The 13,585-nt window shown below is 49.7% G+C and overlaps 1 protein-coding gene and 1 long non-coding RNA gene across 7 annotated transcripts; one reads left to right on the forward strand and one right to left on the reverse strand.

Annotated features, from left to right (window-relative positions):
* The first annotated feature begins 7 nt into the window (after window positions 1-7).
* LOC122156572 lies at window positions 8-1,754 on the forward strand. Its single transcript, XR_006167533.1, has 2 exons — window positions 8-590; window positions 1,126-1,754. It is a non-coding gene; the product is annotated as an uncharacterized LOC122156572 (long non-coding RNA).
* Window positions 939-11,576, reverse strand: LOC122156571 (NACHT, LRR and PYD domains-containing protein 1b allele 2-like). Of its 6 annotated transcripts, none has more exons than XM_042811370.1 (15): window positions 9,539-11,576; window positions 8,321-8,763; window positions 7,982-8,233; window positions 7,657-7,707; window positions 7,293-7,325; window positions 6,628-6,681; window positions 6,248-6,298; window positions 5,465-5,619; window positions 4,826-4,893; window positions 4,492-4,712; window positions 4,128-4,384; window positions 3,734-3,865; window positions 3,503-3,659; window positions 3,304-3,345; window positions 939-2,930 (listed from the first exon to the last, which is right to left on the reverse strand). In XM_042811370.1, exons 2-15 carry the CDS (start codon window positions 8,613-8,615, stop codon window positions 2,671-2,673), a joined length of 2,028 nt encoding a protein of 675 aa, XP_042667304.1. In that variant the 5' UTR covers window positions 8,616-8,763; window positions 9,539-11,576; the 3' UTR covers window positions 939-2,670. The 6 variants fall into 6 exon arrangements, with proteins under 6 accessions (XP_042667304.1, XP_042667303.1, XP_042667302.1 ...); XM_042811369.1 differs by having other exon boundaries at window positions 8,321-8,781; XM_042811368.1 differs by having other exon boundaries at window positions 8,321-8,985.
* Between the last annotated feature and the right edge of the window lie 2,009 nt (window positions 11,577-13,585).

Consider the following 13,585-nt stretch of genomic DNA (forward strand, 5'->3'; position numbering starts at 1 on the left):
AGGACTCGGGGCGAGGGTCTGGCAGTGGTACGCGGCCGGGGGTCTGCATGCCTAAGCGAGCCCGTGTCCTCTCGACTCCCTCTTCTCCCTTTTGTTCCCCTCTCCCACACCATGGCTGCCCGCCTTTCCCCCACGCTGGTGCTGGACGAGGCCTTGGAGAGCGACTCAGAGCCAGCGCTCAGGGGAAATATGACGAAAACCCCCTGAGCGAGGCTGAAGGTTCCAGGGGAGGCGTCAAAGAGCGAGGAGGAGGAGGAAGATGGGGCCCGAGTGCCGCTGCCAGCGGTGTCCCTGGTGATCTTCTCACTGCTGCAGCAGTGAGGGGGGAAAGTGCAGGGCGGCTGCAGGGGGCTGTGGTGGAGGTATTGGAGTGCAGTTTGAGAGGGGCCGTGCAGCTGCTGGAAGGCCTCTGGAAGCCCCTGGGCTGAGCCCGAGCTGAGGCGGCTGCCTGTCTTGTGAAAACAAAAGTTAGTGGAAAATTGGTGTGAAGGTTCAACCTCTACTGCTTTCCCACCAACATCCAACTCTGTTGTTGTGGGCAAACAGGAGGCATTACCTTTGGAGCAGTCCTCATTAAATGTATAGTATAGGTAATGTACACAAGTACAAATGTTACTTTAATTTTTAATGATCTTTCACTGTAAGGTATTAAAAAGAAAGCAACAGTAATATAAAACCAGTGGGATGTGTGACCTTGTTGTGAAAGTACCATATCAGTCAGATTCAGTGGCAGTGATTGCAATTCTCAGTGAGTTGTCAAGGTCTTTGTCAGAGATTCTTGATGGAGTTTTACTCTTTCTGTGGTTCATCCTTGAAAACACTTGTTGACAAATGTACGTACAGCCAAACAGCAGTGACAGGAGGATGGTGTGACTGTGAAACAAGGGGTGTTTCTCTCTGTCACAGAGGGCTTATCCAAGTCTGGTAAAGAGACATGATCAGATTTTTGATTGCAACTTTATTTGCAACTAAGATTCCGGTTGCAAATCCACAGGGAACGTACTTACATCGACAGAAAATGGAGTCACAAATAAACTAGTGATTTTTTTAGGCAGTCACGTTGAAACTTATCCTCGCATTCCTTTATCACAAAAAAACCTGGCTGCATCTTTTTTGTTCTCACAGGACTGTAAGGCAACGTAATAAAATGCATAAACTGGTTTGCCGTAACCTGAGCTGGCGCGGCGCTGCGCCCTCCCTGTCCCTGCTTTCAGCCCGGGTCGGGTTCGCAGCACACTGATGAGAGGAGCGGCTGCACTGCAATGCAAGCTGTGCTGGGCCACGGTTTGGACATGGCTGCTCTGAACAGCTGGACGTCTGCCCTCCGGAAGTCCAGGACAGCAGTTCTGCTGACCCCCCTGTATCCCATGCAGACTGTGTAAACACTTGGAAGATCCACCCCTTGGAGGCCCTGACTTCCACACAGACCCTGTAACGAATGAAAGCCCATCTTATTGACAAGCTGTATCTTGTGGAGACCCTACCCCCCGTGGGGACCCCATAACCCTTGGAGCCCAGCCCCACTGACAACCTATACCTCATGAAGACCCCCTGGAGACACATAATCCTGTGTAGAACCCACCTCCTCAGGCCCCACTCTGTCAGACCCAGACCCCATCCTTGCAGCTTGGGCCCAACGTGGCCGATATCCCAGATGACCTTGTGTATCATGCACATTACCACCTCCCGCTCCCTTGAGGCCAACACAACGGTGGAATTATGTCAATAAGCATTTGATACTTTGGTACTTTTAATGTTGCTCTTCTTGCTCTGTTGGAGGTTATTATTGGAGGGATAATGCCCTGCCCTGGTGTGTTTGGGAATCACAAGACCTGAATGGCTGAACCACAAAGGTCAATTTAAATGAAATGAGTTACGTGAGGATAGGGAAAACTGTCCCTGTACATTTCTTTATCTCTGGAAGCAATTGCTGCTAATGCATTGCTCCCAGAGTCCACCGAAGAAAAGTGAAAGGGAAAAACAATGGGTTCGCAGTCTCAAAGATGTCCCCCAAGGACAGAAAAGTGGGAAAAATTGATGACAAATATGGGAAGAATGAGTGAAAAGGGCACAATTCAGCCCCAAGTGTGTCAAAAGTGATAATATTCTGGTGTCAGCAAGGAAGGGAAATTGCCCTGAAATTGGCCTTTAGGCTCATTAAGGGCTAATTACTTGATAAAGCATGATACCATCAGCATGAAAATGAGATTGTAATGAGACAGAATCTTCCAGTCCCAGAAAGAGCAAGCCCAGAAAAGATGAAACCAAGTACCCAATTAGAAACTATAAAAAGAGATCGCCTTGTAAACGTCCATGTAGGAGTAACTGTGCTTCTATCTTGGGTAGTGCTGCCTTAGCAAAAGATTGCCAAGCTCCTTGTTCTGCAGAATTAAGAGAGAAAGCTCTGTGAAGAGGTTTCCATCTTAATTGTGGCTCTGTGTGCTGGCACACCAGCATGAACCTGGTCCCTGATGGCATAACAGGATGGCTCTGGGGTCAGCGCTGTGGCAGCAGGGACTAAGGGGGTGTTAGGGGGGATCTCCTGCAGGCTGGTTGGGTTAAAGACTACCCAAGCTCAGGGCTCCCTGAGTCATTTAGTGCCCATCCAGGGGCTCATCTTCCCAAGGTGCCCATGAGCTGAGCTCACTCAGAACCTCCCTGAGACGGTTTTCACTGTCCCTGGAGGTCCTGGATGAGGTGACTGTTGGTAGCCTTCAGAGTGTCCAGGAACAGATCCTTGCAGGCGACGTCCCAGCTGGGCACGAAGCTGTAGAGGAGCCGCATCTGCTCCTGCATGGTGGGCACTGCTCGGATGCTCTGGTACTGCTCATTGCTCAGGACGTGCCCATAGAGCCGGTCCAGGACAGTGCTGACAGATGTCACTCGTTGGATCAGCTGCTCTCGGTGCTGCTCCACAAAATGCAGCCCTGCTACGGTAGAAGAGTGAGTGGCTGGGTGCTGCTGCTGAGTAGGAAACATCCCGCCTTTGGCAAGACTGAAGGACCCTTATCGCTGCTTCTTGTTCGCTCTTGGCATGGCAGATTAAGCCATCTCATATCTCCCTCTTCTGCCAAGACTTCACACAAGGGAACAGCCCAAAGGCAGAACTCATCCCAGTCCTCCTCACCTCAATCTCTACCTAGGTTTCTGAAGTATTCTTTCTGATTTGACATCACGGCCTCATGGCCTTCCCCTCCAGCTCTCTGGGGTACGTTAGGGAGAACAAAGAAACTCTCTCTCCACATTGGATTGACTGACCTGGACCTCCAGGCCAAAGCCACTCCCCCTAAAGGAAGAACATACCTGAGTACGAAGGAGGAGAGGCAGCTGGAGGCTCAATGTCCCCTAGAGAAGAGCAAAAAAGGAGAGTGGAGGGCACAGATTGAAAACAGGAGGCTTGGACACACACCCTGACAGATGTCAGCAACCCCCGCTCCCTTACCAAACTTGAGGCCTCATTTCAGGCCTCACTGAACCCAGGGCTGCATCACGTCCTTCCTACCTGCCCTCAGGAAGGCAGCCCACAGTGGGTCACACTCCTTTTCACCCTCCTGGGCGACCTTCATCAAAGTGAGCTGCATTCCCTCCTGGAGGTCTTTGTTGTAGATCTCGGTGTGGAGCTGGCGGCTGTCTGATGTCAGGTAAACGAATTTCAGCTCCTGGCAGAAGCAGGTTGGCGTGTCAGAGCATTGCCATCCTTCACAGCAGTTGTGGGGCACACGGCCCAACTCACTTGAGGGTTTATCTCTGCCTGTGAAGGACCAGATACGCGGTACCATGTGTTAAAGTTCAGCGGTCGTTTGGTCTGGGGAGGTTTGTTCACCAAGAGTGAATGGCCTCGTCTCTTCTCATCCTTGTCCACCACCTGCAAAATATTGTACACTGACTGTGGGGAGAAATTATGATGGGTGAAGTGAGAGAAAAGCAAGGATAGAAAGCGAGTAGAAAGAGCTACAAGGAGATCTGGTGGGCAGGATTAGCGTCGTGACTCTTGGGAGCCGTTTTGCCAAAGGCTTGCTTGTACCACATGAATCCAATCTCTCCACAGAGGAACCCATCTCTTGACTGCGCAAACATGACCATCTTCGGAGCCACAAAATCAAACGTGGAATCAGAGCTGCACTCACCTTTTCCAGGCCGTGGTTGTTGGGGATGAGGTAGAGATGAAGGGTGATGTCGGCAGCCCTGATGACACGGTAGAGCAGCACAAGGGAGTGCACGGGGATGAAGGGGAATGCGGCAGAAAGCAAGATGACTCCCATGGGGGAGAAACTGGGGTCCCTCAACTCTGCGTGGAATGGCTTCACTGCATCAGGATTCTCCAGGAGCAGGTTCCCATTGACGACATGGCCGATACGCATCTCAGACGTGTTCACATTTCCCTCTGTGAACGGTCAAAATGTGTCACAGATCAAATTGCCCTACTGGGGAGAGTGCTGATGTTCCCCCAGGGCTGTTTCAGCCACCAAGCCATCATCCTCACTGCGTTACCTGCGAGACACAGGAAATGAGGGAGATGAATGGCCTCGACAGCACCCAGCGTAGCACGGATGTCGAACACCGGTCCAGCCTCCATCCATCCAGCGGGGATCCCATCAGGCAGGTGACGTTCCCAGAAGGAGTACTTGTACTCAACAGTGGTGGCCGTCCTCACCAGGAACTTGAGCTCTGTCTCAGCACAGCGGAAGAAACCGGCCCGAGGGAAATGAGCTCTGTGCAGCATGGAAGGAGAGGAGAAAGAGACTGTCAGGCTGGACACCTGGCCGTGGGATCACCCTGCCTTCTGTTGGCCATTTCTCAGCACTCCCAGCCATCACGTGCTCACCTGTATGTCTCTTTCTTGCCTTCTTTGCCTCCAGTAATCTCTGGCTTCACTTCTTCTGCCCTGTCATCCTGAAGAAGAAGCAGAGAAGCACAGAAATGTTTAGGCTCAGTGTTGGAGACAGTTTTGCTTAATGAAGTCCTCATCTCTGGAGGGATATAAGAGAAGTGCGGATGAGGCATTTAGGGAAGTATATAGTGCTGGACTTGTGTTAGGTGATGTTTGGACTTGATCATGTAGGCTGGAATAGAGCCATAAGATTCCATGACTTCTGTGATTCTGTCATTCTATGAATCCATGATTCTTTGATTCTATAATTCCATGTTCAGGCAGGTTAATGGTTGGACCCGATGACCTGAGAGGTCTCTTCCAACCGTAATGATTCTAGAATCGTATGACACAGTCCAAACCCCCCAGCAGGGCCACCTAGAGCAGGCTTCCCAGGCCCATGTCCAGCTGGCTTTTGAAGAACCTCAGAGAAGGAACTCTAGATCCTCTCTGGACCACCCAGTGCTCTCAGGCTTTCCTCATGGCAGAAGTGCTCCAGGCCCTGAATCCCTGGTGAGAAACACCAGAGATGGAAGCATGCAAGGGTGGCCCAAAAAACCTCTCTGAAAAGAGCAGGAGAGCCCAGCACCTTACCTCTGGCCAGGGACACGCCATGCATTTGGCACCTGAGTGTGTGCCACTGTCACTCTCCATCTGTGGAGGCTCACGTTCTGGAGGCGCACACGGTGTGAACAGATTTTGATTTCCCATCAGTTTTCTCCAATTTGTGTCTGTGCTCTCAGATATTGCTGTAAAGTAACACAGTTATCTCCTGTATCTCTCCATGCCCACAATCTGCAATGGCCTCTTCCCCTCCACTCTGTGCTTGCATTTCCATCGTTATCATAGAATCCCAGAATCGTTTGAATCGGAAGAGTCCCTTAAAGGTTATCCAGTCCAAATCCCCTGCCATGAACAGGGACATGTGCAGCGGGATCAGGTTGCTCAGTTCAATCTGACCTTCACTGTCTCCAAGAACGGGACATCCAACTGCTCCCTGGGCAACCCTTGCCAGTGCCTCACCACCCTTAGTGTAAAAAAATTCTTCCTTATATAGAACCTAAATCTTCCCTCCTTTAGCTTGAAACTATTTCCCCTTGTTCTGTCGCAGCAAACCCTGCTCAAGATCAAAGCAGGTCCTAACAAGAGAAATGCATTTGGGCAAAAGGATGAGGGGCTTGCTTTGGCCTGTGAAAACTGTAGAGTCATAGAGTGTCATCCTGCAGTGCTGAATGCATAGCTGATGGAGGGAAAGCAAATGACAAGGACTGTCTGGACCCTTGTACATCTTACTGCACAGATTGGAATGGGAAGGGACACTGGGAGCGTGATGTCGTTCAGCAAAGGAGTGACAGTGCTGAGCAGATCAGAGCTCACCTGCTTCTTCTATCCCACCTGGATAGCTCACAGAACTGGACAGGCAGATGCCTGCAGGAGAGAGGAGACCAGTGTGAGGTTGATGTGTGCAGGGTGAAGTGATTGTCTCGATTTCCTAGGGAAGGCTCCTTGGGGCAGAGCAAAGCAGCTCCTAACAAGAGGAACACATTTGGACAACGGGAGGAGGGAGTTGCTTTGACCTGCAAGAACCATAGAGTGTCATCTTGCAGTTCTGAGAGCATAGCTCAGGGAGGAGAACCAAAGGCCAAGACTGTATGAATCCTTGTCCATCTTACTGCACAGATTGGAATGGGAGGGGACATTGGAAGGGAGATGGAGTTCAGCAGGGGAGTAACAGCATTGAGCAAATCAGAGCTCACCTGGTTCTTCTATCCCACCTGGATAGCTCACAGAACTGGACACCTGGATCACTGCTGGAGAGAGGAGACCAGTGTGAGGTTGACGTGTGCAGGGTGAAGTGACTGTCTTGATTTCCTAGGGGAAGGCTCCTTGGGGCAGAGCAAAGCAGCTCCTAACACGAGAAATGCAGTGTGTGGAGACAGGACAAGGGGAAACGGACAGAAACTGCAGCATAGGAAGTTCTACATGAATGTGCGCAAGAACTTCTTTACGGTGAGGTGACGGAGCACTGGAACAGGCTGCCCGGGGAGGTGGTGGAGTCTCCTTCTCTGGAGATGTTCAAGACCCACCTGGACATCTACTTGTGTAGGAAACCTGCTTTGGCAGAGGGTTGGACTCAGTGATCTCTGGAGGTCCCTTCCAACCCCTACGATTCTGTGATTCTGTGAAATGGATTTGGGCAACAGGAGGAGGGAGTTTCTTTGGCCTGCAAAAACCATAGGGTGTCATCCTGCATTGCTGAGTGCATAGTTCAGGGAGGGGAACCAAAGGCCAAAGACTGTATGAGTCCTCGTCCATCTTACTGCACAGATTGGGACTGGAGGGACATTGGAAAGGTGATGCAGCTCTGCAAAGGGGTGACGGAGCCAAGTAGCTCAGGGCTTACCTGGCATTTCCATCTCACCTGGATATGTCACAGGACCGGTCCAGGAGGTATCTGCAGGAGAGAGAAGACAGTGGTGAGTGCAGATGTGCAGGGTGCATCGATGCCTTTTGGAAGTCTCACTGGGGAAGAGCAACACAGCTCCTAACTGATAGAAGTGCATTTGAGCAACAGGGGGAGGAACTTGCTGTGGATTGTGAGAGTAAAAGAGAGTGGCATCCTGCAGCACTGAGTGCATAGCTCAGGGAGGAGAAGCAAAAGCTGAGGACAGCCTGGATCCTTGTCCATCTTAAAAGGGATTACTGCATAGACTGGGAAGGAGGGGATGTCGGGAGGGTGATGCAGTTCAGCAAAGGGTGACAGCGCTTAGCAGCTCAGAGCTCACCTTGTTCTTCCATCCCGAACTCATCAAAGCATGATTCAGCCCTGGTATCCGCTGCAGAGATTAGACAGACAGTGGTGAATAAGTGTAGGATTAAAGATCCACTTGAGCTGTCATGAAGCTCAAAGCATGCATCTTTCTCAGGTGCTCTTAACATTCTCTCCCACGTGTCTGCTGCTGTTGAGCACCAGCTCCCATAGAAGTGTCTCCTGTCCAACCCAAGGACAAAGGCACAGAGATGCGCCCATGTTCCCCCCATTCTGCTGAAGGCTTGGCCTCTCTTTGGACAAATTTCCCAGCTGGAAAGATTATCAGGGTACATTCTTACCTAAATATTGCAAGAAGATGGAGGGATTATTTCTCATCAGTACATCATATAGGCAATATTTGGCTGTGACGTCCCATGCTGGCACCAGTTCATAGAGCTTCTGCATTCTATTCAGGTTGGTGCTCTCTGCCATGATGCTGTCATGCTGCTCAGAGCTCAGCACACCTTCCTGGAGGAGTTCCTTCATGGTCCCATCCACGTTATAGACTTTCTGGATTAGGAGGTCACTGCTCCATTCAACAAACCTTGCCCCTTGCAGAGAACAGGAGGAGGAACGTGGTGATTTGGTGACTCAGAGCTGCTGCGGCCCATTCCTGGACCTCATCTCCCTCAGCTCACCCTGGTTCAGCTTGTCCAGGAGATCGTTGGCCAGAGCCATCCATCCCATGGCCCACAGCACATTTGCTGTCACCTCCACACAGTGGGACTGCCCAAAGTGGCTGTACAGCAAGCTGGCGAGCGCTGCTGGCGACAGATCCATCACACTCTCCAGCTCGATGCACTCGTACCCCTCCTTAGGCTGGATCTTGCTGAGTTCAGCCTTGAACTCTGTGAGAGCATGCTTCCCCAGTTGCTCCAGGCTGTACCATAGGAGCTCGACCACTGCGTTCTCCTTCCTGCCTCCTGATGCCATTGTTCAGCACAGTGCTGCTGCAGTGAAGAGGCTTTGGAAATGCAGTTCTTTACAGCAGGAGCCTTTCAGGATATTTGGGACTCTCACCTGATTCAATGGGAACAAGAACCTTCTTCTGGGAATTCCTCCAGAATGACTGGTTACCGTGCTGTGGTTACAACAGGAGCTTCCATGAAGATTTTAGGACCAGAGCAAGAGCAAACAGCTGTTAGGCTCTTCACCAAGGGTCACTCCTGAACCATTTGGTGAAAAGTGAAAACCTGGGTCTGGATGACATTTATCTTGTGTTTGCCTTGTTTAGTTTAGGGTAATTTGATAATTTAGCATAATCCAACAGATGGTGTTTCACCTGGCAGTGCTAAAGGATCACCTAAAGCCCAATAATTTTGAATGGTTAATTATACATACAATTCAATTTCAGAGCTCAAGTTGTTTAAAGGAACAGTCTGCATCACATCAAGCCAGGCCGAAGTATTTACAATACCTGCTTCGAGTTCAGCAGTTCCAAATTCTGGAACGTGTGTACGAAGCAGTGGAGTTTTGTTGCTCTGTCACAGTTGCTGCTGAATCATCAATGTGGAAACAATTACTTCCCCACTGCACTCCTCCCAGCTCCCCCAGATGTTTCTGTCCCAGCCACTCTCACGCACAGCTGTGCACACAGTCGTGGGCTTACAGGGCATTGGGATTGCCATGAGCCACTGCTTATCCCACTGTGGCATCCCTGGCAGGTGTGAGGACAGACCTCAGGGCCCTGCTTACAAGCTGAGTGCAGGAATCCATCAACATTCTAGCAAGCAGCACTGCTTACCATTACCTACAACTTCCAGCTTTAGCATAGATGGCTGTTGCACAGAACTTCCAGCAATTAGCACAGCTTTCTTACTACCTAGAATCCTCAGCTCCCCTGACTTCTCACTCACCCAGAGCCTCGGCGATCAGCTGTTCATCAGCACGCGATGCAATTTATCACCTAAACTCAGACTCCACGGGATCACGAGTCGCTCATTCGATCCTCAGAGGGGAAGATGAAGGTGAAAGCATCCCCGGGCGCCAAGGGACCACAGGCTTTGCAGCAGCTGCGGCCTGAGCCCCACTGAGGCTGTTCTGCTGCCGGATGCTCTGCTGCTGGACGTTATGTGCAATCTGTCAATTTTGCTTTCACTTCTGGTCTTTGAGCATTCTTACGGGAAGAGCTCTGCTGCCTGCAGGATCTGATCCAAAAGCAGTGTTCCCAGAGCTGGGTGACACAATGCAGAGGAAGGAACGGGAATGACACATGAGGGGTTGTTTCTGAGCACAGCTTTGTGCATTGGTGTGGAATCAAGAAATCGGAGAATCCAGAGTCAGAGAGTCAGAACACAACAGCAACTTGAAAAAATTGCTCGAGTGCTGTGCTTTAAAGCACACGGGCTATTGGAATGCTGAAGGATAGAACTCCATCCTCATAGACAGCACACATTCCCAAATCTCTACACGTAAAGTAGTGTGTTTGTTGTTGTTGTATTTTAACTTTAGCCTCCACGTTTTTGCTGCAAATGAAATTTTTGAATATATGCTTGGTGTGGATAAAGGAGACAGATCAATTGCAGGAAACAAATGGGGTAATTTTATGTTTCTCCCATGGAGTATTAGCATTGCAATGTGCAAGTCTATGAGGTCAGAGATGCTCTTTTTGTTTGTGTAGTGCACGTGAGCACTCTTCCTTCCATGAATTATGCCAAAGGAGGTGGGAATACAAGAGAAACTGTTCAGAGCAGCAGCTGTGGAGCAAGATAAGCAGCATGAGAACCAAGGACACCTTTGGAAGAAGAAAGAAGGTCTCACAGCTCTGACTGGATAAGCGCCCTTGTGAACGGTCAGAGTATTTTGCAGAACACTCTGTTAACATGTATGAAGAGAGCAGTGCTGAACAACAGAGTAGACTCACAGCTTTTAACCACAGTGGTGTGCTGCTGCGTCTCCGACCGCATTCCTGAGAGTCAGAGACCTCCCCACAAAAGGAAGCTTTGAGAAGGGCACAGTGGTGTTGGATTCCTTTCAGGAAGATCATAAACCTCAGTTCCCTCCCTGTATTAAGTTCAGTATTAGAAATGGAATTTAAAGTACATCTTTTGAGGAAGCAAACCTCTGAGCACTTGTAACTTGCAGTGCTTTGACTTCTGAGATAACCCATTCCATTAGCAGTGCCGAGTGATGCTGTTCCATGCCATCAGTTGTGAGCTCGCTCCCTGCAAAATTTCCCTCTGAGGGAGCGAGGAAGCAAACTGTGATTTTGTGCCCACTAACTCCTGTTAATGCTGATCTGCTTCTGTCCAGCACCAAATTAGGACTGCAAAGGTGCTGTAAGGCCCCACAGGGAGAAATTAGAAGGGCAAAGCACAGCTGGAGCTTCATCTGCCTTCTGCCATTAAGGACAATTAAAAATGCTGCTCTAAGTATATGAGCAACTGAAGGAGGACACAGGAGAATTCTCATCCTTTCTGAGATGTGGGGGAAATGCAGGGAGGGAAAGGCTGAGGTCCTTAGTGTTTGCTTGCCTGAGTCAAGTTCTGCGAGGATTCTAGACTCCTTGATTTCAGAGTACTTCAAGGGCAATTAAGGGTAATTTTTTTCCTCCATTCTATCACAGTGCTGTGTATCTTGACTGTATTTCCAAGATTGTAGATGCTACGATGTTTCCACGATCATTCAGCACTTCTAGATTCTCCAATTCTATGATTCATAGAATCACAGAATTGATTGGAATGGGAATGGAAGGGACCTGAAGAGATCATCGAGTCCAACTCCCCTGCTAAAGCAGGTTCTATACAAGAGGTTGCACAGGTAGGCATCAGGATGGATTTTGAATACCATCAGAGAAGGAGACTCCACAACGTCTCTGAGCAACCTGCTCTGGTGCTTCATTACCCTTACTGTACAGAAGTTCTTCCACGTGTCTGCATGGAACTCCTTATGTTCAAGTTTGCTCCTCGTCCTACCACTGCACACCAAGAAGAGCCTGGCCCCTACCATTTGCCTCCCACCTCGCTTTAAATATTTATAAACATTCATCAGAACCCCCTCAGTCGTCTTTTCCCCAGGCTGAGCAGGCCAAGGTCACCAGCCTTTCCTCCTAGGGGAGATGCTCCAGCCCTTTATTGCTTTTGTCACCCTCTGATGAACTCCTTCTAGGAGATCCCTGTCTTTTTTGAACTGGGAAGCCCAGAGCCAGTCACGCTATTCTAAATGTGGCCTCGCTAGGGTACAGCAGAGGGGGAGGATCCCCTCCCTTGTCCTGCTGGCCACGCTCCTTTTCATGCACCCCAGGATGCCCTCGGCCTTCTTGGCCACCAGAGCACACTGCTGGCTCAAGGCCACCTGTCATCCACACTCCAGGTCCTTCTGCACAGAGCTCCTCTGCAGCAGCTCGTGCCCCAACCTGTACAGGAACATGTGTGAGAAACACCCAGCTTCCATCATTGTTGTTCAGGCAAAGATTTCAGTGAAGCAGCAAAGGTTTTTTTATTTGTTGCAACAGCAGGCATGCACCCCTCCTAACAAGGGAGAAAATGGCACTGGATAAGTGAAACACTTGTCATTATATCCCTTTCTCCCATCACAGGAGATTCTGTTTCCCTACTGGGCGGGTACTCCAGGCTTACACAGTGCATTTATTAATCCATTTTTCCACATGAGGTCAATCAGCAACCTATTGCTTTTAGGATCATTTTGTCCATTTCTATGGACATTGGAGGGCAATATTTCTTGAAACTGTTAAACCTGTTTTATCCTGCGCCAGGCTTTCCTTCCCCTGCTCTGTATTTTTCCTTTCCTTTTACATATGAAAGCAGTGTTTAAGAAGAAACCCAGATCAGAAAATACCTAAAGGTTACTAAACTCCAATGCCTGATTTATGATACATGTTATGCTGTGCTAGCAAGCCTAAATTTAATTATACATTTATAATTATTTAGCAGTCTTTCCCACGCATATTCCTTTGCAAAAGCTTGCACTGTTCATCTATGATCACAGTGGGTATTGCCCAAACTCTCTGGATTAATTTCTTGCCACGCCCAGGGCATCACAGCCTCTCCTCTGTCCTGCTGCTCAGCATCTTTATAGTGAAAAACAACCCAGCCAGCCATTTTAACCTATGCAGCCATTCTGTAAGAAAATTGTAAGTTCCGTAACTTGGTACTGGAAGCTTCTACAGCAAAAACACAATCTGACACACATGCATTTATTCCTCCACAGGCAAGAGACTCTACACTTGCTCTTGTTAAACTCCACCAGGTTCCTCCCTGCCCAACTCTCCATTCTGCTCAGGACTTGCTGAATTGCAGTACAGCCTGCCAGTATGTCAGCCACTGCTCCCAGATTTGTATCAGTTTTGCCTCAACCATACTGGGGCCATTGATGAAGATGCTGAACAAGACTGGACCCAGCACTGACTCCTAAGGAACATCCCCAGATGCAGCCCTAAACCAGACTGCACCGCTCACAACAACCCTCTGAGCTCTACCAGTCAGCTAGATGCCAATCCTCTCATCTATCCCACACTTGCTAAGGTTCATAACAAGGATGTCATGGGCGACAGTGGCAAAAGCCTTGCAGAAGTCAAGGTAGACAACATCCACTGCTCTCCCCACACCCACCAAAGCAGCTCAGAGCCTTCCATTGCGAGAATTTATCTGAATGTGCCCCTGGGAGAGGAGCAAAGAGGGATTTTGCTTTGGGGCTGGGGTAGAGAAAGGACTTTGAGACAGAGTAGGCACCCTGTGCAAGTGGGGCACTGAAAAGCCTGCCTAAGGAAGGTGAAGGTCACTAAGATTCCCTTTTGCGCCCTTTTCACATTAACCATTACAAGGGTTGGCGTTAGACTTGGGTACATCAAGGATTTCGGTTCAGGATAGGGTTCTGAGAAAGAAACAGTCCTGCAAGAGGACTCGGGGCGAGGGTCTGGCAGTGGTACGCGGCCGGGGGTCTGC

This window comes from Centrocercus urophasianus, unplaced genomic scaffold (genome assembly GCF_019232065.1).
Source record: "Centrocercus urophasianus isolate 14NV4802_14NV808 unplaced genomic scaffold, USGS_Curo_1.0 seq_1293, whole genome shotgun sequence".
Classification (NCBI taxonomy): Eukaryota; Metazoa; Chordata; class Aves; order Galliformes; family Phasianidae; genus Centrocercus; species Centrocercus urophasianus.